The sequence below is a fragment of the Montipora capricornis genome, chromosome 6 (assembly GCF_036669925.1).
Source record: "Montipora capricornis isolate CH-2021 chromosome 6, ASM3666992v2, whole genome shotgun sequence".
Taxonomy (NCBI): Eukaryota; Metazoa; Cnidaria; class Anthozoa; order Scleractinia; family Acroporidae; genus Montipora; species Montipora capricornis.
The window spans coordinates 73,732,745-73,757,744 of NC_090888.1; the positions used below are offsets into that span (position 1 = coordinate 73,732,745).

Below are 25,000 nucleotides of genomic sequence, written 5' to 3' on the forward strand. Positions count from 1 at the left end.
TAATAGCAGCGTCACTTGGAAGCCTTGAAACTGGTTCGAGCCTCCTTAACCTACAAATTTAATGTATTTGTTTCTGTCTCATTTTAGTTTAATGTGACAATCAAAGAAACATAACGTGAAACTACATAACCAAGATACCTGATTCAGATGGGTACCTTCCCTCGTGCCAGGTTTGTGTCCTAGCAACTACTTTCTTTCATCAGCCCAACAACATTCAAACAGTTTATTCGAAGCTCACTAAAGCAAGGCTTTTGCATGTAATTATATTTGTTATGACACTATTATATACTCAAAAGAATGCATGGCTAGGTAATAGGGTGCAGAACAGGTTATAAAATGCAATTTGCTACTTGCACAAATCCCATAATACACCTCTTTTACCCCCCAAAAATCTGCATAGGCATTGTTTTCAACTTCTCTTGGGACATTTTTATGTCCCAGGAGAAATTGCAAACAATGGTTATGAAAAAGTTTTGGGGGGTAATAGAGGTGTATTATGGGATTGTGCAAGTAGTGAATACGGAAGTTGCCATGGAACCAGCAATGCAGTAATCAATAAAAATTAATTAATTAAGAAATAAGGAATAAATTAAAAACGTATGGGCTTGCTCGTGCACTTTGTTATTAATTTTACTCATGATGTTTTGACAGTTCTTTCAAAACTTCAATCTTGCCCATAAATCACAACATGCACTTGAGTTTATACTATTTCCTACAATTATCAGCTACAATCTTTATTTTATGTTATTTTAATAATATGATAGGACAGCAAAATTTAACATGTCTATTAGGATCATCTCACCGGATATTTTGAAGAAAACCCTCTTCTGTATTTTGTCCATGCAAACGAGGCTGGTTAGAATAATTAGCACTTAGACAAAAGAATATCATTCATCTGTCGCCATTTAAGAGCATGGTCTCATGTAAGGCACAAGATGATATTCTCGTAACCAGAACATTGGATCTTTATCTGCGTGCCAAGGAGAGGAGCTCGGAATTGAAATCGCAACAACACAGGAAGTTTGTAGTTGGCGTCCACACCAATGTAGTGGAAAGTGAGTTTATGAATTTGGACGACAGAAAAGATTCCATTGAGATGCCAATTAAATCGACTTTGGATCGTTTTTTCTGCAATTGTTGTTGAGATCACTTCGTGAGTATATACTAAAACAATTATTCTTTTCAATCTCGGTGAAAAGTGGCAGAATATTTACCTCGCCGCTTTGCGGCGCGGTAAACATTCTACCACTATTCACCTTGATTTCAAAGAATAATTGTTAATTGTTCTTTTTTAAAAGAATAGAGTATTGATTAGGGAGCGGCCTTGAATTTGACTATTTTGCTGAACATCCCTAAATAACTAGGCTATTAAATATGATATTTATTTCTGTTAAAGTGTATATGACAAATGTTTCTTAATTTACTCAATCGAAACATCATGGTTTTCTGAGAAAAAAAAACAATCAAAAAAATTTCATTCATAGCGATTTTCATTCTGTGCCTTTTAGCCTTTTAAAAATTGGAATTTTCATTTCCGGTGGGGTACAAAACTGCGCTAGTAAGAAGACTGGGAATAGCAGGCCAGTGACGTCAATCAAGCAACGCAGGGAACCTTTTAGGGATAGAAGTTTCATTCTTTTGTCTTTTGCATTATTGCAAACAAATGCAACACATCTCAGAAACAGTTTCAGCAACTTCTGAATCTAAAAAAAGGAAACTTCAGGCCAGGGAAAAATTTCGTTCTGGTATTGCCATCACATTTCTGCTATCGGTAAGGTACACATTATTTAACGTCAGAAGTTCCTTTACTCTCTAGAGAGTACTCTCCCAGGAAGCCGGCTTGATTGCCCCTTACTAGCGCAATTTTGTACACCACCGGAAATCAAAATTCTGATTTCAAAAAATGAAAACAAATCGGTATGGAACTTTTAAAAATTCTTTTATCTCAGAAAAGCATGATGTTTCAATTGAGTAAATAAATAAAAATCTGTCATATACACTTAAGTAAAAGGAAAGGTTACGTTTATACAAACGTTGGCCATGTAGCACTTATATTTTAAACAGAGTTAACTGAATAGAGTGTAATGTGAAGTGCTAGAATTCTATCCCATATGAACCATGTAACTGAGCGTTAGCCCTACTGATGGAAATGGGCCCACACAAGGACAGAGAAAAACTCTGACCAGGGTGGGAATTGAACCCACGACCTTCGGGTTCGGGATCTGTCCACGTGTGGGCCCATTTCCATCAGTGGGGCTAACGCTCACATGGTTCATATGGGATAGAATTCTAGCACTTCACATTACACTCTATTCAGTTAACCCTGTTACACTTAAGTAACCTTGGATGCAAAATGTTTTTTCGTTTTCACGCTGTGACATACCATTTTGACATCACTTTTGTGATGGTTTTAAGGCTAACCCTAAACCTCATAACCCACTACCTTTTTTTAATTGAAATCATGGATTCCCAATTAAACACTTTTTAACAACCATATGCCTACACTGTTATCTTCTTCCCATGCAGTATGACAACTGAATAATTTGGTTTTTTTTTTACGTGACACAAACCTGCAAGGTCAAGAAGTCGGCAAGGACCTGTAGGGGATGGTACATTTCTGATAAACCACTGACAAAGAGAAAATAAGAAATTTAATAATTTAAGTGTACTTTTAAGTGTTTGTGTGTATCACTTATGTACTCATATGTTTATAAATAAAAGAGAAGATATCATTTACAAGATTTCAACATTTATTATAACACTGTATAGGGCTTTCATTTCAAGGAGAGGAGAATGTGTGCAAAAGGGATGTCTCTCCCTAATTCTGTTCCAGGACCTGTTTTTCCCCAGGCCTTCACTGCCAAAGTATAAGTCCTAGTGTACATGAAAATATCAATAATTTACCACTGAAAAAAAAAACGTCATCTTTACAATTACAGTAACATCAAGCCTGTGATCATACAAAAAAAAAAATCTGGACAAGTCAAATCAAAGTACAATTTGTAGCAGTGAACTTGTGAACTGCCTTGAATAACCAACAAAACATTATCTTGTTTTCAGTTGTCATTATAATATGAAGAATTGTGCAGATCTCAGACAGTGCTATCCACTGTCAGGGTGTCTTTTGGCCAAGTCAAACAACACCTTTTTCGTCACCGATGAGCACAAGTCTTCATAAACTCTGTTCTTTTTGGGGGATGTATGTGATGAACGGTGTATTTGTTGATCAAAATAAAGAAATGTGATGACTCACTGCCCAACCGTGGTTCAGATAATAATAATAATACTAATAATAATAATAATAATAATAATAATAATAATAATAATAATTCAGTAAAAGCGAACGATAAAAACCGACGTTTCGGAGTAGTCATGACTCCATTATCAAGGTAAAAGTTTAAAACATGCAAATAACAGTATTTAAGCGATGTGGCGCGAAAATTAACATAATAGGTGCGAAGATTACACAAATACTTTCGCACGAATAGAGTCCGATTGCACGTTCAGGTTTGGCTTTAAAGTTCTTATATAAAGCATTTCATATAATAAGCAGTCAAATTTGTTCCTGCACTTCTTAAGAACTTCGAAGCATTTCAGTAGGTCCTGAGGGATCCTCCCGTGTACGTTCTTGCAATGTTTGGCAATGGCCGAGGACTGTTGTTTATGTCCTTTTACACGATTGTGTAAATGTCCGCGTGTGTATCCTATTTAACCTGCATCGCACAGGTCACATTGGTATTTATAAACAACACACTGTTCATTTACGATCGATGGCTTTGCTTCTTTCACATTCAGTTCTTGATCAATTTTTCGGCTGACAAATACGGGCTGGATGTTGGTGTTCACTTTTAGGCTCAGATCCTTGAGCTGTCTATTCACAAAATTTGCTGAGGTTTGGTCTTTAAATGGTAGAACCACTCGAATTGTGTCCGTCTCTTTAGTTGGTAATAATGGTCGCTGCTGCTCACAAACCTTTGAGTCAACGAAATTTTTGATGGCAGAGTCGATGAGGTGTTTGGGGTACTTTAAATGCCAGAATACTGTCTTCAATCGGTCACATTCGTCTGAGAAGTGTGACCAAGAGGAAGATAAACTACGTGCTCGACCCAGCATAGTTCGGAGTAAACCCTGTTTGTACCCATTGCTTGTACAGAGCTTTTGACAACGACTGGTTTAATTCAACCTATGACCTGAACCTGACCAAAACGGACCTTGTTGACCTTCTCAGTGTAGCTACAAAAGAACAACTTTTCCAGTATAATGGAGCACTTTACGAACAGACGGATGGTGTGGCCATGGGTTCCCCCCTTGGTCCCCTGCTAGCTAATGTGTTCATGTCTTCAATTGAGGAAAACCTCGAGCGAGAGGGTAAACTCCCTTCTTTCTATCGAAGGTACGTTGATGATACACTTACTATCATGCCAAATATCGCAACAGCATCCAACTTCCTGAACACGCTTAACAAGGCACATTCTTCCGTAAAATTTACGATGGAAACCGAATGCAATGGCATGCTCCCTTATTTGGGCATCCAGTTACTGAACCGATCGCCCCAAATAGAGACAAAGGTGTACGTAAAACCCACGAATTCAAGTCTCCTCTTACATTACCAAAGTCACGTTGACAATCGGTACAAACAGGGTTTACTCCGAACTATGCTGGGTCGAGCACATAGTTTATCTTCCTCTTGGTCACACTTCTCAGACGAATGTGACCGATTGAAGACAGTATTCTCGCGTTTAAAGTACCCCAAACACCTCATCGACTCTGCCATCAAAAATTTCGTTGACTCAAAGGTTTGTGAGCAGCAGCGACCATTATTACCAACTAAAGAGACGGACACAATTCGAGTGGTTCTACCATTTAAAGACCAAACCTCAGCAAATTTTGTGAAAGGACAACTCAAGGATCTGAGCCTAAAAGTGAACACCAACATCCAGCCCGTATTTGTCAGCCGAAAAATTGATCAAGAACTGAATGTGAAAGAAGCAAAGCCATCGATCGTAAATGAACAGTGTGTTGTTTATAAATACCAATGTGACCTGTGCGATGCAGGTTATATAGGATACACACGCGGACATTTACACAATCGTGTAAAAGGACATAAACAACAGTCCTCGGCCATTGCCAAACATTGCAAGAACGTACACGGGAGGATCCCTCAGGACCTACTGAAATGCTTCGAAGTTCTTAAGAAGTGCAGGAACAAATTTGACTGCTTATTACAGTATATGAAATGCTTTATATAAGAACTTTAAAGCCAAACCTGAACGTGCAATCGGACTCTATTCGTGCGAAAGTATTTGTGTAATCTTCGCACCTATTATGTTAATTTTCGCGCCACATCGCTTAAATACTGTTATTTGCATGTTTTAAACTTTTACCTTGATAATGGAGTCATGACTACTCCGAAACGTCGGTTTTTATCGTTCGCTTTTACTGCTTTATCTTTTAAGAAATCTCTTTTAATACGAATAATAATAATAATAATAATAATAATAATAATAATAAGTTCCCCGGCCACACTATCACACAGTTTAATGTGATAGTTGATGTACTAGGAGGCTACTCTATGGAGACGGCGGAGAAAGTTAGGAAGTTTTTAGGTTTGGATAGAGGGAACCAGGTTTTGTTTAATATGCAGAAGGCAGTTTTATCGTACACCCTAAACATAGCAAGGTCATTCAAGGTTTCGACGAGTTATTAAGGAATATAAACTCTTGTTCCTTTCTCAAATGTTGGTTCGTTAGTTATTACCAATTGGTTTGTAAATAGGTTTAACAGTAGGGATTGTTACACAATAGTGCCTTTTCCTACTTATATTTGTAAGCATACTTACGTACTACATACTGCATAATAATAATTATTATTATTATGACATCTATTATTATTAAATTATATGTTGGATTCTCCGTGAAATCCGAAATCCGTTCTTTCCGCTATCATTAGGAAAATCCTTCAATCTACTGTCTAGCAGCACTGGAAGTATTCCCCAAGGTTTTTCCTAATCATGGTGGAAAGGGTGGATTGCGCGGATTTTCAGTTTCAGTTGTTGCCGTTCTTGTTCTTGTTATCTATCTATCTATCTAATGTATCTATCTATCTATCTATCTATCTATCTATCTATCTATCTATCTGTGTCTGTCTGTCTGTCTGTCTATCTATCTACATGTATCTGCCTACCTATCTCTGTCTGTCTATCTATCTATCTATCTATCTATCTATCTATCTATCTATCTATCCATATATCTGGGACCAACACTCAGGGTCTTTATTAAATAACTGAGGAGAAAGTGCTGTGTGTAATGACATCAAATGATTAGACTTTCAAGTCTCCTCAGATAAGGATGATAAACCATAGGCCCTGTCAAACAACCCTTCAATGTTCATAATCCTTTGGGATGTAAAGGAACCCACACACTTGTTGCAAAGAGTAGGGCATGCAGTTGCCGGTGTTGTGGTCGGTTTGCTGTGGTGTATCATGTCTGAGAGGGTAAATGCTTGGAGATACCAGCTACATCAAGCTACTCTAAATTCCGAGGGTAAATAAAGAAACAAAGATATGAACTATGACTCAACTATGTATCAATAAATCTGAAATCATTACTTAACAGTTTGTTGTAAAGCATATTGTACCTTATCACAGGTATGGTGGCTGAATCTGCCATGACCTCAAGATCCTGCTGTTTGTTCACTCGAGCAAGGATAAAATCACAAAATCTGGAAAGTACTCTGCAAAATTACAAACGAGGAAATTTGACATGTGATATTTCTATTCAACAACAAACTTCTTAAGATATGTTATTAAGGAAATTATAATTGTAACTCAATTTAACACTGGCAGGACATATCAAACCAATTTGACTACCTACAAATATTAACATTGTAATAACCTTCCAGTGTCCCTGGTAGATTCACTCACTCCAAGATGGAAGTCGTTATCTGTCAGGTAAACACAGTGGCCTCCAAGTAAAGCCAGTCCTGTGAAAGAAAAGAATACTTATAGTTTTTTAAAAACTGGATATAAATTGCCTGCTGAGAGAATAAATTCTTATGTTCCTTGAAAGAGCTTGTCAAGGAAATGTGAAATGATCCTTCCAAAAAAGGAGAGACATTCGTTAACAGGACAAACAAAACTTCTTTTAACTCGCTGATACCTGAAGGGTAGGGACGAGTATCATCATGGGGAAGGTTGATCAACTGCCATCATTCAGTTATTGGGCTGTTTGCTGTATGTCACTTTCAATTTTGAAAGGATTATAATTTATATATTTTTGAGCCACCATAGAAATTAGCTTTTTCATGTACCAACAACTGAATATTGATTGTTAATGCTTTTTCTTCAAAGCTGAATAATTATAATAGATAATTACCAAAAAAAATTACTATTATTGTTCAATAGATCAATATCTCAAGAATACCTTGAGGCTGTGATTGAAAAAACTGTGACAGCAAGACATACAGTCACACAGAAAAGCTCTGAATGCTAAAGTGCCCCTGAGACCAAAAAATCAATTCTTATCCTAAACCCTAAAACGAAGCGACCAAAGTATTGATTTAAACCCTAAGCATTGATTTAAAAAAAGACAACTGTTTACTTTAACTAGAATTTTCCTAATTAATGGTCCACCACTACTAACTTTAAGATCTTGAGAGAGCTGGAGTGTTAAGCAAACACACTTTCAAAATCTGAAGAAAAAAGGAGGTTTTTTTTATCACAAGGGCACTTTAATGTACATTGTATACACTTGATAAAAAGAAAATCCCTTCCCTGTTTCAAATTTTCTTGGCGCAAGTAGTATCAAGGAATTAACCAATGGCCATGAACAGTCTATATTTACCAGTTTCTGTTGATACCCGTGTTCGTGTACTTCGCTTCTGAAAAATTAAAGCAGCTGACTTCCCCTCTAAAAGACGAATTTTCTGTGAATAGAGTTAAACAAGAAGTTTATAACACTCCAATGCATAAATCTTAGTAAACAGCAGCATTACTTGCATTACCTCTTTGCCATTTTTAATTCTTTCTTTAAGATCAGCAGCAGTCCATAGAAGATATCTTATCTCATCACTCTTAAAGTCTTTAAGGGTAAGAAGGTCACGGCCAACAACAGATGGGAAACCATGACTGTAGGAATCAAAACATATAAATTAAAATAATAATTTTATTATGACCTACTTTTGGAAATTGATATAACTTCTGCATGTTTCAACTTTTGGGACTAATGCACACTTTGAAAAATACTTGAAGGAGAAAGGACAGAGTCCAGATTTGTGAAAATCAAGCATGAGAGACTCACAAATACACGCTTAAAGGCACATTCTTGTTGTTCTTATAATTAAAGTGACAATTGTAACAGCTGGTAGGTACAAAAGTTGGATCGGATCAGCGCGGATCGCTTGTCTCGGATCAACGTAACAAATATGATAAGGCCTTGAGAAATCACCCTATCCCTTAAGGTTAGGGTTAGGGTTTAGGGTTACCCTAACCCTAACCTAACCTAGCTACATCTGTAACCTTGGTGAAATCGTGGGAAACATTGAATAGTTTTGGCTTACAAAGCCCTTTTTCGCTCCATCTCAGGTGAACGATCCGAGTTGATCCAGTCAGAGTTTTGTACCTGCCCAATTATAACTGACAATAACATACTGGTAAGTGAAGGGACAAAGGTGATACTTTGAAAACGCCAATGTAAATATGCTGAGAAAACATGCATGCAACAATCGAAGGTTTAAGGAAAAATTCTTCATACAATGACTTGGGTGGAACAGTTTTCAAAAACCCCAATCAGTGCAATCCATTTTAATCTTGTTTAATTTTGCCCACCCCTGCCTCCTTTCGTTCATACACAGATTTATTCAAACCTTACTTCTGAATCAGTATTCTAAGTAGTTATTTTTACTTTTCATTTGATTTTGCTGCCAGTTCCAGGCATTGAATTTGGCTAAATTTTGTGACACAGCCCTTTTAAAGAGTGTTTTGCTCAACTGAAACGGAAACAACCTTAACCTGAAGGTATGCACCAATCAGTACAGGTAATCACATGATTTCGAGTGCAATTTGGAATAAATAAGCACAAGTAAATATTTTCAAAGATGAACAAGGGTGAGTTCCATGAAAATTTACAAGTGCTTTTTTATTCCAAACGGCACGAAAAAAAATCATGCGATTACTTATTAATAATATACATGTACATGAGAAAATTTGAGATGGCTAAGCAGAAGAAATGCATATGTACCACACAATCAGGGAAAAATTGCGCCACACAGGGTGTGCGCTTGATTTGAAAATAAAAGATTTGATTGATTCCGACCAAACCCTATTGTTTATCAGCCAATCATAATCCAGAATTTCAATGTGTAATTTGCACTGGTATTACACTGGCCAAAGTGAATTTTTCTATAACACCCCAAAATTGAATTAACATCCTGCTGAAAGAGAAGAGGAGCATAGCTACTGTAAGTCTTCATCACCATCATTTTATTTCTGTCAATGTTTAAATTTAACAACTTGAAGAAATACACAACCTGCATATAGCAAAGCTAATCGAGGCGGGCTGTGTAACTTACATGTACAATCAAATTTATTAATGAAAGTAGATTAATAGTAAATCAGGTAAAGAAATGTATAAATAAAATAAAAATAAAATAAATAGGTATACACATACATTCACACGGAAGGAAGTACTTAATAATGATAGCTATTATGTACTATGTGATTAATGATAACTGCTAATTTTTATTAAAGATTAATGTTGAGACATCAACATAATCATCCTCATCACCAAGCACCGCAAGTAAAATTGGTGCATTTTGTTTTAAAAGGTTTTTTTCTAAAGTTTGCGCAAATCAGGCTTCAGGCAATTCCATAGCTTAGCTCCGAAAATTCTGAGGTGCAGAATTGGTAGATGTGTCATGCATAAGAGAACATACTGTTTCAAAATAAATCATATTGAGGGATAAAACATTAGCAGAGACAAACAAAGGAATAGCATGAGATCTATTACCTTCAAAGAACATTTAGCTGATTGAGCTCATTTTTGTACGATAAAGACCTTCCTCAAACAAGACGCTTCTTTAACCGTTTACTTGGAATACCATGTGGCCCAGAAGTAGAGTAATACATTTCGGGATAGGTAGTTTTTTACTTTGCAAAGTACGGAACAAAACAAGTAAATGTATCTGCAGCCAGTTGCTCATTTACAATAATGCAGATAATGTACCGATGAACAAATTATGTTTACAATTGCAAATAAATTTATCAGGGGGAAAGGACAAAACTTGTACTCCTGGTCCATGGACCTCCCTTTTGGAGCAGGTCCCTGGATCAGACCCCAATTTTTTATTTTTTTTTTTGGCTTTTCTTGCTAAAAAAGTGTCCCAAAGCATGTTAATGAGCTTTAAATTTAATAACCTTAGCAAAGATGATTTTGGCTAATTTGCTTCACTTTTCTTTCAAACCAATAAAAAATTACTTGAACTTTAAAGAAAATGTTATGCACTCCAGGGAAGAATGGAAGTAGCTAAATTTTCAAAATGGTGGTAAATGAGGCACATTCCATACGTTTATTGAAGAGTGTCTCTGATAGTTCCTCTTTATTCACTCAAATTTAGACTACAGCACTGCTTGCCGTCAATCTGCTTTGGTCAAGACACTGTCCAGCCTTCTCAAACTACCAGAAATATTGGTGTCACTTTTGACAGTACCATGTCAATGCTGCCTCATATTAATACTGTACATGTATGTAAATCTGCATTCTATCACCTTCGTAATCTATCACGTATCAGAAAATTTATATCAACGGAAACTGTCAAAACACTTATGCATGCCTTTATCTCGTCCAAACTTGACCACTGCAACTCCCTTCTGTACAATGTTCCGAAATATGCTGTTAAAAAACTACAGTATGTACAAAACGCCGCCGCACGCTTAAGAACATTTTCCTCGAAATTCAACCATATTACTCCCACCTTGAAAGATCTACACTGGTTACCAATTAATGAACGCATAAAGTTTAAGATTTTAATTCTCACTTTCAAGGCTTTGCATGATTTAACTCCCTCGTACATACGAGAACTGACAAGTCTCTACCGTCCTTCAAGAACCCTCCGCTCATCTATATCGCTCTGTCGTAACTCTACCAGCTATAATTTGAAGTCTTATGGATCTAGAGCTTTCGCTGTCGCCTCGCCACAACTTTGGAACGATCTACCAGAACAAATAAAAAACTCTGATCACCTCCAGTCTTTCAAAACACGACTTAGAACTTATTTATTCAAGGAAATTTTTGTATAACTTTTTCGTTTATGGATTAATTTTTAATTTTAATTTTTCATGACTTGTAAAGCGCTTAGATCACGTCTGGATAGGCGCTATATAAGAAATATTATTATTATTATTATTATTATTATTATTATAGTTTTAAGATTCCTTGGCTTATATACCATACTCTGAAGCACTCTTTAAAGGAAAGGATGCCTTTGCAAGTCTTCCAAAAGGGGGCCGCTCTGATCTTCAGAGCAGCCCCGATCGCTGCTGATGAGCTGTTATGCACTAGTCAATTGAAACCCCCACCCCCAGGTCCCGGGGAAGGGCGGGGGATTTGACATAGACCCTGGTCAAAAATCATCAAGACCCCCACACCCTGAGGCAGAAATTGAAGTCAAATGCCCCTATCCTTGGGGTAAGAAATTTAAAACAATCCAACATAATTACTATGGAAAGAAAATTTGTGAAGTTTAAGTTTGCATTTTAATTACTGGTACAATGCTGATTTAAAAATAAAAATTTTGTGGGAGGCACGGTGGCCTCACAGTTAGAATGCTCGACTCCAGATGGAGTGGTCTGGGCTGGGTCCTGGCCGGGAACATTCAGGGATTTCTTTAAGGTTTTAAGTAGCCGGAGTTTTTTGCAAAGTAGACGGTTGTGGGTCCGGAGGACCCACAGGATGGGCTTTAGCCCATCGCTTCTAGGGGGGTCCGGGGGCATGCTCCCCCAGAAAATTTTTGAAAACTGAATGCCGGAAAATGCATTTCCTGGCGTTTTGGGACATGAAACTCAGACATTAGAGGGATGAATCAAGCTGCAATTATACTATGAAAACCATGTTACTCAAAGAAAGACGAAGCGACATTTCAATAACACAACCCTATAAACAAAAAGTTGAGGGATATTTTTTGTATCTTTTTGGTGGTTTTGCTGGAGCTAACGAGCCTGGCAAATATTGCCACTTGACAACGTGTAAACATGGCACATACTTTGAAGGACTAGACCAGCAAAGGCTTCTGATTGGTTGTTAAATAAAGAAGCTAATTGGAAGATACTAATTGGCCAATGGCGTAAAGGATGTTTCGATCCTGTTTAGGTGTGAAGATAACACATATTCGTTCCATTGTGTAATTAGCGGGAAAATATGCTTGCGGAACTTGGTTGTAGCAATTTCGAAAATTGAAAATCACTCGAGCGGTTTAAGAGTGATGTAGTGTTTTTTCCGAAGAGTTTAGGAGTTCCGTAAAGCAGTGAGAGTTGATCAAGAGTGACGTTGGATAAAGATCCGTTGTCATGTTGAAGCGTAGAGATGCCCTCGAGAGGAGGAGCACTTACGCGGGCAAGTAGGATTTAACTCCGAGGAGCGTTACGTTCAAGTGTTTAAATAAAGTCTACGAGTCCTCAGCTTCTACGTTCGCTATAAATGATCAACTGAAAAGTTCGAAATGAAAACGAAGGAGCGGTTAGTGAATGATCAGGGGCTAGTTTTGTTCCTCATTTGAGTTGTGGTAACAGATGCGTGAACGCAGGCTGAGCATGTTGCTAGCAGAACATCATATGTAAATTTTCTTCTGGATTGAGAACAAACCTTTTGAAAGTGTTTCCTTGTTTACAAGTTTTTTTATGATTGCGGCGTGATTAAAGGAAGTTTTGCACGGACTAAAACGTCCTTGAGTGATTTTTCCTTCCGGTAAGATACAATATTATTGGTGGCTGTTAAAAGATAATGATGAAAAATGACATTTTATTACTGCTTTTATATAAGTTTGATATTTATTTTCTTTTATCGAAATCCAATATGGCGGACAACAAATCATATTGTTCCTACTTTCCCGCCACCGCAGCAAGATTTTTTCAAAACGAAAGTCTCAAGCATAACGTTTTTAAACTGCCCTTGAGTCAGAAGTCTTTTATGTGTTTTGAGAAAAGATAGGCACTGCAAATTTTTATTTGTATTGAGCCCAAGTAGTTTAGACCTCATAAACATCATCTCCTCTACATGTCTTGACTCTTCAAACAATGAAAGTAGCCGGCGAAACCTGGCAGAGAAGCCGGTGAACTTCGCCGGCTGCCGGCTCTTATATACAACCCTGAACATTGTGTTGTATTCTTGGGCAAGACACTTTACTCTCGTGGTGCCGCTCTCCATCCAAGTGTACAAAAGGGTACCGCCGAATTTAATGCTGGGGGCAACCCTGCGATGGACTGGCATCCCATCCAGGGGGAAGTAATAATACTCCTAGTTGCTTCATGCTACGGAAACCAGGGATAAGCGCCAGCCTGATGGGCCTTCTGGCTCATAAGCAGAGACTTTACTTTTTTTTTCACAATGCTAAATTTAAATTTAACATACAATTTTTGTTCAACTATTAAATAAGGGCAAAGCACCCATATTTCATTATTGCTCAAGACCATCTGATTACAAATTAAACAGTCTGCAAAGTTCAAAGTGAAACTGAAATTACGCTGCATATCACACATACTAAATTTGCCTAGTTCAAGTCAAGTTTAAAGGAACCCAGGGATTCAGATTGAATATCATTTGCACTGGATGGTGACGTTAAAGCATGATATGCGTGGATTAAAGCAACTCTTACCAGGGGGGAAGGGGTATTCCTGACAATTTAGGATAGGTGTGTGCCACCAAGGTTCTCAAACCCTGACCCTATTATTTAAGGGTAGAAAATCGAGATTCAATACCCTTTTAAGGCCCATACAAGCTATAAGGGTCCCTTTAAAATTGTCCCCCCTTCCCCCCTGGGCTCTTAACTTTCTCACACTTTCCACCATCTTTAGAAACTTGAATGCTAGTGCTTGCTCCCAGTTCTACTCTTGCCTTATGTGGGGACAGGACCCAAAGTCAAAATCAGTCAAATGCACTACACCCAGGGGACAGATTATTGTTCAAAAGCGCTTCAATGCCCTATAATCGCCCACCCATTTCCTGGGACCTTGGGGGTGGGGGTCAATTGACTGGTGCATTATTTTCTTCGATATGTTCACATCTCAAATCTTCCAGGGCAACACGCTTTGTAGATTGTTCTTGAGAATGGCTAGGCTGGTCCGAGGTGTTGGGATTACAGTGACTGGCAAGAGGATGGCGGGAGACGTTTTTGAGTGAACGATCTTTTGAATCGTGCTACAATGTATATTCACCTCACAATTATTCGTCAGGAGCGCTTTCGTTTCTTCAGCGCTGACAAACAATTCCTCCAAATGTACATTCAACAATTCCGCACATACTTTAAAAGAAAAACCTCTTTGACCATCAAAAAGATTTTTATTTGTATTTTTTACCATCCACAAAGTACGCATGAACTCAACCTGAAATCTCTCACGGTGTTGATGTGGAGAAATTAAAACAAAAGCCAATAAAAACTTGTCGTTTCAATGATGTAATGATCAAGGGGTAATAACCAATCAAATCATTTTCCACACATTCCATGAAAAATCATGTGGTATTGAACATGATTATCATGCAACAGTACGTCACAGATGCTCCTCTCAGATTTTCTTTCGGAGAGTGGGTGGCTGTACACAGGCTAGAATGGAAGAGGCTATTTGGATTTTACTTCACTCATGAATGCCGTCAAAGACACCGACCCACATAATTTTCCAGTGTGAAAATCAATTTAATTTAGGAAATATGCTGGTTGCGCTGGTTGCCCTGGTAGGAAAGGATACCATGCGGGACCTTATGGAGAAGAAGCTTACCTTTAAGGGGATCATTGTACCCAGCTGTAATAGGAAGAAAAATAAATCAATGTCCCTTCAAAGGCAGGTCATACATTCCGGTCTGGGTCGAGGAGATAGTTCATCATGCAAGATTGTAAAAATCGACGTTCCCCAGAGGCCCGATTGGTAGTCACGGCCAGGGGCCCGTTTCTCAAAAGTCCCGAAAACTTTTCGGGCACAAACAGCCATCTGTGAAATTGCCAACCGCTTGTTTTGGAAAGGCGATCTTTTCACATGCTTTCAAGGTAACAAAAAGAAATTGACGAATTAAATGCTCTCTGTTCTTAAGTTACAAAATGAATTGTGACACCTGAAAATGGCCCGTAAAGTTTGAAACGAACCAAGGCCCCAAGAAGAGTACCTTCGGACTTCTCCCTCAGATGGTCATTAGCAGGGTTACGGTTAGCGTGAAGTTCGAAGAAAGAATAAAGCACAAACGCTACATTGAAAACAGAGCCGCGATGAAAGGGTTACAGATAATATTGTCACGATCCATTAACTACATTTTACTTGCGTGACGGTAAGATTGCCTTATACAATTTTCCCTAAATTGTGTTAAAAGTTTGGATAGCATAATAATGATTATTACAGGTTTTAGTGTTCGGATAAGTGGCTCCGTATCCTGAAATTTAGCCGCTAATCACTTAGATTTATTCGAAATAGCTATTGCAAAGGAAGGAGCAATGGCTCGTTTAATAACTCAGTGATTCATTGTTACACTCTCAAATTCCCTAAATAAGCTCACCTTTCACTGTTGTGCCGTTTGAATGAAAGGGTCACTCCTCTGCTGTAATGACCTCTAAAATAGCTTATCCCCTTCGAACCACACCGAAAAAAAGAACTAATTCGGAAAAATCTACGATATAAATTATTTTTTAACATACTAACACACGGAAAAAGATTTTTTCGTGGTGGTGTTTTCCTGTAATCGCCGCTTGTGTGACCGCTCAACCTCTCAGCCCTCTACAGGCGCAATGGTCAGCAGGATTCTCTTAGCGATATAAGATGGCGTCGGACGACGAGGATATTCCTGGTTTGTTTACTTCCTGCTGTTCGTCATGTTTTAAACTGCCGTTTTCTTGTTGTAAGAAACGATAAGATGTTGATTGGTTTCAGAATCATTTTAACTCAATCTGTTTATTTTCTGCCTGTCGTCACAGATTCTGGAGCCGTGTTTACTTTTGGAAAAAGCCGTTTCTTGGACGACAAGTTTTGGATACGTGATGATGCAGTTATTCATCTTGCTTGTGGAGACGAGCATTCTGCGGTAGTCACAGGTTAAATTTTATGTTCAAAATTTTCTTATCTGCCGCAAAGTACACAGGTGAAATATTAACTGAACAGAAAACCTACATCACTTAAACTTGCAATAAACTTACCTGAGTGGTTGACATAACGTACATGTATACATGATGATGATCATCGATCAGAAATCGCAGATTTAAACTTACGTCAAATGCTTATTAAAGATGCGGAAACGCGAGCGACGTTTTTGCCCAACTTGTTGCCAACTCTCTTCTTCAACTTGTCACCCAACAAAAATGATTGTTGCAAGTTGGAAAAAACTTGTGCAAATCTAGAATCCCGTTCTACTTTTACCTCATAGTTTTGATTTGTTGCGCGTTTTACCACCTTTTAAGAAACTTGTGATGCAACATTTTGTGATTGGTCATGGGCGAGGCATCAGTGCACGTACCTGGTCAGTCGACAAACATGGCAAACTCTGTGGAAGAGTCCACCATTTCTGAAAAAGAGGTTATGGAGGACATCGAGGTTGCACTGGAAAAAAATTGTCAGAAGGAAAAAAATTGGAGTCAATTGTGGATCTTCAGGCTCATCCTTGGGTTTGGAACACAACAACTTGACTTTTAAAACCATCAAACAACAGAGAAAGCATTGGAGAGCTAGGAGAAAATATACATTGAAAAAAATTACTCCATACTCATGGCGTAAACAAATAAACAAAAGAGCCACATGCTTTCACTGCAGAGCGGCCGTCTTGGCTGCAGACAAGAACAACCAATCAGCTGGCAGAATTATTCATGTTAGCAAAAACTTGCAACAATCATTTTTGTTGAATGACAAGTTGGGGAAGGGAGTGGTAGGACGAGTAACATTGCTCTTCAACTTGCACAGCATCAATGTTGTGTGACAAGTTTGGCAAAAATGTTACTCTTATTTCCACTCCTTTAGTGAATTGTAACACATTTTGCAAATGTAAAATTTTCCACAGAAAATGGGAAGCTATACACATTTGGGAGCAATGGTTGGGGACAGCTCGGTCATGGGAACACAGTTCCACTTTCCTGTCCTAAGCTTGTGAAACGTAAGTCATTTATGCAGAAGTTACCAAGCTCATGAAAATTCCTTTTCCATGCTTCACACAAGATGTTATTTGATAGTTAGAATTGTTTTACTATTAATTTGGTACTGGGAATGAGGTACATTTGTAACAAAAATATCACTAACAGCCCAGTCAAAATGTTTTTGAGTAGTAGGCAATCTGGCTATATCAATACATGCAGGCAGCAGAGGTTGAACTCTGGCTCATCAAATGGTTGCATCTGGTGCATTTTAGGGTAAACTGAGCCCCCACTAGAGAGCATTAAGATAACAGTAATGAAGAGTCACACAAGCACAAGACCTTCAGTTTTCAAATTAAAGTTATATTCCGCCAGAAGCATTATTGGAAAAAAGGATAACTATAGTACCAGCAAGTACTTCTCAACTGTGAAAGTGAGAAACTCAGTTGCTGAAAGTTGACTCATAATACAAATAATGTATTCAAGAGTCAGTTAAACTGAAAGCTTCAGATCTTCAAATCATTTGAGCAATATATTATCTCAATGCAAAGCTATGGGTTTCGGGGGCTACACACCTGATACCGTACAAAATTTTAGAAATTTGCGGAGTCCCTGTGCGAACGTCGTGAGATCGTTTGGACGCCATATTGTTTGTACCTGCAACAACTGTGACCGATGACCATCCATTTGGCTCACTTTCCCAGGCCACAAGCATGCAATGTTCAAGGCATTCCTATAAAGCGATCATGTGTGGCTCGGGTTTACGTGGTGTAAACTGGAAGTTTAGAAGAGAGACCTTATAGCCTGGGAAATGATGAAGTTAACAACTTATGCAGTCGAAACGTAGTGATTAAACGGACAACATGGTAAAAAAAATTATAATACTGTGTTGGTATAATTTGTACTTTATGGTTTTACAGTGGTGAACAACAACTTGAAAAAACTACATCCTGAATACAAGTCTGACAAGTGTGAATTCGAACTAAGTGGCAGAGGTTGTGTTGTAGGCGGCCAAATAGCCGGCTGCCGGCACATTTTGACTGGGTTGCACTAATGCAAAAATAAAGAAAAAAATCATTCGCGGCTGACACATAAACTCACCACTACGTGTCTTGCCTTGGTTGTTCAAGAGGTGGATAATGCTATCCACTGAATAAATCATTATCCAGCACCCTAGTTGTTGAAAGGTTGGATAACTTTATCAGGTTGATAAGTCTCTATCTGTAAGTCTCAATCTCTGCAAAGATTTCAGTATTTGCCCATCTAACTGTGAATATGCACACTCTTGGGTCACCGACTGTACTTAAAAAGGGTGTGAGAAAAGCTTGGCCAAGGTTTAATGTGAACTAACATTATTTTATACTCTGGATAGGGTAATTCCACAGTATTTGTGACACTAGTTCTGAGAAAAAAATATTGCTTAAGAGACTAAGTAATGGTATCAGTCAGTGTCTGAATTTACATTTTTCAGATGATGCATAAATTGTCATCAATTAACAGGGTATATTGATAAATAGGCCTCATGCATCTATGTTTAGAGGAAATCTAACATAAACTGTCAGGACATTTACATGTAGTTACCTACATGTATGTGGCTTGGGTACATGTATATGTATTAGAGAGATTAAGCTTTGCTTTTATGGCAAATGGCAAACCCTAGACTCATCATCATCATCATCAATCCAATTTTGATCCGGGTTTATCCCCGTAGACGGGAGTGGCCAGACTTACCCCACTTTGGCAGCAATCTCTCTAACTCCCACTCTCCATCTCGCTCGATTCATGGCATCCTTTTTCTCCAATCCAACACTCTTGCTCTCCTTCTCCACTTGCGTCTTCCACGTCTTTTTTGGTCGTCCTCGCTTCCTCTTGCCCTCTGTTCTCTTCTTCTCCATCACATTGCTCTCACCATTGCTCTCTCAGTCCTTCTCAAAATTGCCATCTCATTTTCCCTCAGACACCATGTCTAACTCCCATATAACATTGCCAATCTTACGTAACTCTGATAAACCATTTCTTTCATTTTCAGCGAGAACCTTTTTGAGTTAAGCAACTCTCCGCATTCCCTGAACTTCACTCAGCCAATTCTTGCTCTTGCTGTCACAGCTGCCTTGCAACCATCACTTGCATTCACCCTATCCCCCAAATAACAGAAACCTCTCACCGTGTCCACCTCTTCACACAACTCCTCCACCAGTTCCACTAATCCATCAACTTGCTTCTTGCATCTTCCACACACAAAATCTCTCCCCAACCTCAGGGTCACCCTCTTTACTTTCATTCATTCTTTACTTGCATTCACCCTATCCCCCAAATAACAGAAACCTCTCACCGTGTCCACCTCTTCACACAACTCCTCCACCAGTTCCACTAATCCATCAACTTGCTTCTTGCATATTTCACACACAAAATCTCTCCCCAACCTCAGGGTCACCCTCTTTACTTTCACGCATCTGCCATGGATCCATTTCCCGCATTTCACACACAACACTGAATTTGCCATTACTCGCTTCCCATAAATACCACATGGATCTACCTTACTCGTAGACACTTCACCTTCTGCCCCACTCACTACCACTTTTGTCTTCCCAAGGTTGACCTTCAGCCCCTCGCTCTCGAATGCCTCCTTCCATTTTCAGAACTTCTCCCTCAGTCCCTCCATCGTTTCGCTTGTCAACACCAAGTCATCCACGTACAACATCTCACTCATCAAACCATTGCTCACACTCTCTGTAACAACGTCAACCACGATTGCAAAAACCAACGGCGACAACACGGATCTCTGGTGCACACCAACTTTCACCAAAATTTGCATTTTGCCAAAAATAGAAGAAACCTGTTTGATATAAGCTCATTTCTTTCCTGGTAATTAGCAGCAGGTATCATGAAACTTCTCAAAAGAAAGAGAAGTTACAATGTGAGAAATTTCATGCTTTTATGACATTATAGCAGCAGCCCACAGTTTCGCATTGGTTGTTTCAGTGACGTTTGTGCAATGCTTAATCTCTCTATTATTTCCCTCAGGTTTTGTTTGAAGGACTGAACATAATGCTTGGTCCACAAATTGAATTGTCCCCTAATTAGTATATTTTCGAAGTCTGGTAACTATTGAAGCAAGGTGTTAAAAGTGCAAATGCAGTAAAGGTGAAACAGTTTCTTTTGGAAGATTTACTGTGAAAAGGAAAATTGTCAGGGAGGGGACTTCACTGTCATGGAGGGGACATTTACATGTTTGTATTTACGCATTAAAGCTTTTTTGAGAAAAAATGGATCAATAGCTATAAAAACATAAATCTAGTCTTTAAACACAATACAAACATTCAAAAAGATTGGTGGAATGTAATGTTCAATTAGTGAATCCACATGTAATTTTGTTGTCAGAAACTAACGATACATATCTTATTATACGTTTTGGTAGGTAGTATCACCAAATATTTTTACAAGTTGTGCTGTATTTTACTTTCAAATTTGCCATTTATCTGGGCAGCCAAAAGTATACTAGAAAAATCTCTCAATTTTTGTGTGGGATTTCCCCACACTTTGTCAGCACCGGTGGTGTGGCTGGCTTTATTTGTATACAAGAGCCAAGTGTTTGTCATGTGGTCTCTATTAGGACGAGAGTGGACCCTGGGAATGAGAATGAGTGTTTGTGTGTGGGGGCCATTGCTCTTCTTGGCTGTTGTCATTTGGCAAATTTCAACTTGTTTTCTCGGTATTTACAAGGTAAGGGAAGTCGTCTTCCTTTCAGATGTTTGTATTAAGCGAGTTGTGCCAGCTATATTGCAAGGAGTCATGCCTTCAATTTTATATCAGACAGATGTAACATAATGACAACAGTAGTTACAATTAGTAATTTGAGGTTTCGTCTTTTACGTGTAACTACAATTTGCTGACACGTTGCGTGACCGTGCCAGTTTCTGTGGATTCGCAAGTTAAAAAACTAATGCCTTCAAACTTCCTGTCAAAAATTTTCACATTTACTGGTAATGTTAAAACAGAAAAGCTAATTAATTTGTAAAAGTATAGTTTACGTACAGGTTTGTAAGCTGGAAGCACGAATACTCTTAGCTGACAATTGCACTTGCCTGCTGATTTATTCAGCTTTGTCATAAACAAATTCTCCTCTGCTACTAGCGACTGATTCCAATATTTCCGCTGATGAATAAAAGTAGACGGCATTTACCTCTTTGTTGAACGCAAATAGTTCATGAGTCTCTGAAGTAGTGTGTTCATGGCTGAAGCGCATTGACCCTGGATGGTGGACAAGTCCATGGACTACCCCGATGGACTACCCAAATGGACTACCCTAAAAATACTATTTCGAATGAGTACTGTTGATCTATGCGTAAGCAGCATCTCAAATAGTGCTTACTTAAGCCTCAACATCCATTTTAAACAGCATTGCTCAGCAATATTTAAGTCTAAGCACCCATTTTAAAAAGGTTAGCTTTCAATTATTGTTGTGATGGCTGATTACTTCATGTACGGTAAGTGAAGTGAAACCATGGCTGTATGGATGAAAATTATCAAGGTATGAGCAATGTAAGTATTACAATCAATTCAGTTCTTTCAATAGCACTCATTTGAAATGGTATTTTTAAGAGTTAGTCCATTTTAGGGTAGTCCATTTGGGTAGTGCATGGACTGGGGGTCAGTGTTTTGTCCAAGTTAAACCTAACCCACCACCTCAAGTGACTCTAACACATTTTGGCAGTTAATTGCAAAAGATTTGGTTGCTGAGAAACTCATGCTCAAATGCACCCAACTGTAATGCGTTACAAGCCCTAACCTACGAAATGTTTTCTTCAGAGAATTTTAACTCTGTCAATCACCGCCCCCTCCTTTCCCTGTGATAACTTGGGGCCATGTCCAGCTTTGTCTGCTGACTGGGAAATACACAGACCACAGTAAATGGCATTTCCCATCGAATGGAACGGAGGAAATTTCCTTACCTTTTGCTGAATTTTCCAGTTTCCAGTCTCTCATCAGTCAGAAACAATTGCAAATGGTAGGTGCCATCTCCTCGGGCTTGTTTGCTGATTTCCCAACCGGTTTATTCTTACAAATGGGAAGCACCCCAAATTTCCTTGAAACTAGAAGTCCAAACATGTTTCCCCTAACCGTTTTCTCGTCTGCAGCTTGGGGATTCTACGGAATCTTTACTCGACAAAGTGTATTGCATTTACTGTAAGGCTAATCAATGTTTATTTGACTGAAATTCCACACAAGTACGCATTGGGGACCTTTTTTTTTTTTGCCGATAGCAACGTTTTACATTTATGTTGTTATTTTGTCGCAAATTTTGTTGCTGATGGCAATTCCTTTATTCTGGATGCTTAAAATTTATTTCCTACATGTAGTTTGGAACCCTATGGAAACACATGTTACGTATACCATGTACTAATGATTTTCATCCACTAAGAAGTTCCAACTTTTTCCCTTTTTTTTCAAGCACAGAACATTCTACTCTGTCCAGATGAACTACAGCATTGGTCTGCTTAAATTATGTCATGTTTTGACAAATGAGTAAAATATTTTTGCTTTTCCTAAAAACTTTACATGAAATGAATATAATGTTCATTTACTTTTGCATCGATATTTGTTTTGCACAAAGCAGGCTAACAAAATCCTTATCTTGCTTTAGGTTGCATTAATTTTTTATTGAAGTTTCGGTCCCTTGTTTGTGACCTCAAGAAATCGTCTACGAAAGGCAATCACATTTCATGTACCAAGATACTGACCACTGTCAAGCTGAATTTGGTGATTCACAAGTCTGTCTCATCTATATTACTGTACTTTGCTCACATGAAAAATAGAACTAATAAGCACCGCAATTCACTCTTTAACCTTGCTGTGAAAAGAAGTTGAAGTGAACTTGGAAACAATCAGTTGTCATCCTCGATGCCATTGTTACTGGATTCCCTTATATTTTCTTCAATGTTTCTGGGTTTACTATTTTACTAGTAACCACTTGTCTTGTTAGGGGGCTATTTACATAATTTGTATCGATGTGTGCAATGTGGTTATTTTGACCCCAACTTACCTTTGTGAATCAAACAGATTACACATACATGTTTCAGAGTCTAGCCAAGGGCAAAATATTTCAATCCTGTCATGAGTCATAGTACTCGGCACTTGTTGAAACTATCTCAAGAAGTACGGGTATAGTATATTCTCATGTCCTCAAACTTTGATCATTTTAAAACAAGGGGGAAAAAGATAAAATTAGATAACAATGCAGTGGGGAAAGACTTGAAGGGAACTGCTGAACCATACATGCTAGTCTACCCATTAAGAGGAGAAAAAAAATACAAATACATAAATCCAGGTAATAATCACTGGTAAATCCAAAATAGTGCTCAACAGTAAAGGAGCGGTTGTATAATTGTAGTGAGTCTAGTCAAATATGAGTACACATGGGTATTAAGACAGTTTTGTTTCAATGTTATGTTGACCTACTCATCAGTTAATTTCCATATACACTGAAGCATTGTTACATGTACACTTACATAGTAACTGATGAGTGGGTCAACATAACATTGATCTATGAAACAAAACTGTCTTAATACCCATAATTATGTACTCATATTGAGCAGCCTGACTAAAATAACTGTATATACAAATACATACATGTAGATACACATGCATAAAAGCTTGACTTATAACTAACCAATTGACTAGCTTGCTACATGAAGCAGATGTCAAGTCCAGGTGCCAACAGGGTGTTCGGGATCAAATACAGTGTACCTTATTTTCATAAAAATTAGAACAAAGCTTCTTAAAGGAGGGAAAACTGTATCGGGCAGATTGTTCCACAGGCAGTTTAGTACATGGAACTCATTAAATAAATAATTCTTGACCAAGAAAAGAAGAGAAATTTTTTTATTATTTATCTATGGCTTATATCTGGCACATTTTTCTCTTGATTTTCATTAACTTTTCGTTTGACTTTTGCTTTTAAATGCCTTCTACTGCAAAGATGAATATGAAGTGAATGCTTGCATACAATAAGCAGATAACAATATTTCCTATCAGTGCTGTATCACATCTACAAACTTCTCCTCGCCTTGCACTGAATTTTATGCAACCATGGTGCAACTACACAGTCAGCAATACAAGTGTGATGACAGCTTATAATGACCCATAAAAGGGTATCTACATGTACCATGCCACTGTGGTTTACAATACTAGAACAACATCATGTACTATAATGATAGATTAGAACTACATATGATGAAAAGACAACTTGAATCTCCTGGAAAACAAAATGCAGCTCAATTGGCAGTTATGCAATAAGGCACTGTCTCAAGTATGTGTATTACCAAACAAGACCAGCCTTTACCACGGCCTCTACTGCACTACCACACATACATGTATTCAATGCATGTCTTTTTTTCTCCTTTGTCATCACCTCTTATTACTATTGTTTGTTATCATTTATACTGTGTTCATTACTTGGAGTTACTTGCTATGTAACTTAAGCACTGTCATAACCCTATCCCTAACCCATAACTTAAACAGTTGGAAAGCCTGTCAGGGTATTAAAAATCCATGCTCAAAAAGGAATAAATACTATGACAGTGCTATTGCACTACACCACTCTACCATCTTCAGGGGCTATCAAACCATCACAGAGATGGTTAGTTAGTGATTTTGTACTGTGTGCCACACCAGGTGAATGAATGATGGAGCCTTA

The 25,000-nt window shown here is 38.1% G+C and overlaps 4 protein-coding genes across 4 annotated transcripts in view; 3 read left to right on the top strand and 1 right to left on the bottom strand.

Moving 5' to 3' along the window:
- Positions 1-15,978, bottom strand: part of LOC138054522 (ornithine transcarbamylase, mitochondrial-like) — a 31,157-nt gene extending 15,179 nt beyond the window's left edge. The window contains exons 1-6 of the mRNA XM_068900973.1: positions 15,747-15,978; positions 8,002-8,125; positions 7,842-7,923; positions 6,894-6,981; positions 6,637-6,732; positions 2,571-2,628 (exon numbers count right to left, since the gene is read on the bottom strand). Coding sequence (XP_068757074.1) covers positions 2,571-2,628; positions 6,637-6,732; positions 6,894-6,981; positions 7,842-7,923; positions 8,002-8,125; positions 15,747-15,883 — 585 coding nt within the window. The 5' untranslated portion in view covers positions 15,884-15,978. The remainder of the gene's footprint in view (positions 1-2,570; positions 2,629-6,636; positions 6,733-6,893; positions 6,982-7,841; positions 7,924-8,001; positions 8,126-15,746) is intronic.
- LOC138053064 (uncharacterized) lies at positions 4,185-5,249 on the top strand. The gene has a single exon (XM_068899754.1). It carries the CDS (start codon positions 4,296-4,298, stop codon positions 5,247-5,249), a length of 954 nt encoding a protein of 317 aa, XP_068755855.1. The 5' UTR covers positions 4,185-4,295.
- On the top strand, positions 9,094-11,293 carry LOC138053065 (uncharacterized). Its single transcript, XM_068899756.1, has 2 exons — positions 9,094-9,103; positions 10,587-11,293. The coding sequence occupies exons 1-2, from the start codon at positions 9,094-9,096 to the stop codon at positions 11,291-11,293; spliced, it is 717 nt and encodes a 238-aa protein (XP_068755857.1).
- LOC138054521 (X-linked retinitis pigmentosa GTPase regulator-like) overlaps positions 15,948-25,000 on the top strand; it is a 37,349-nt gene continuing 28,296 nt past the window's right edge. Inside the window, exons 1-3 of the mRNA XM_068900972.1 lie at positions 15,948-16,034; positions 16,162-16,278; positions 17,235-17,327. Coding sequence (XP_068757073.1) covers positions 16,007-16,034; positions 16,162-16,278; positions 17,235-17,327 — 238 coding nt within the window. The 5' untranslated portion in view covers positions 15,948-16,006. The remainder of the gene's footprint in view (positions 16,035-16,161; positions 16,279-17,234; positions 17,328-25,000) is intronic.

Bases quoted from the DNA above. Each gene is read 5' to 3' on its own strand.
- LOC138053064 (XM_068899754.1), top strand. From the start codon at position 4,296: ATGGGTTCCCCCCTTGGTCCCCTGCTAGCTAATGTGTTCATGTCTTCA.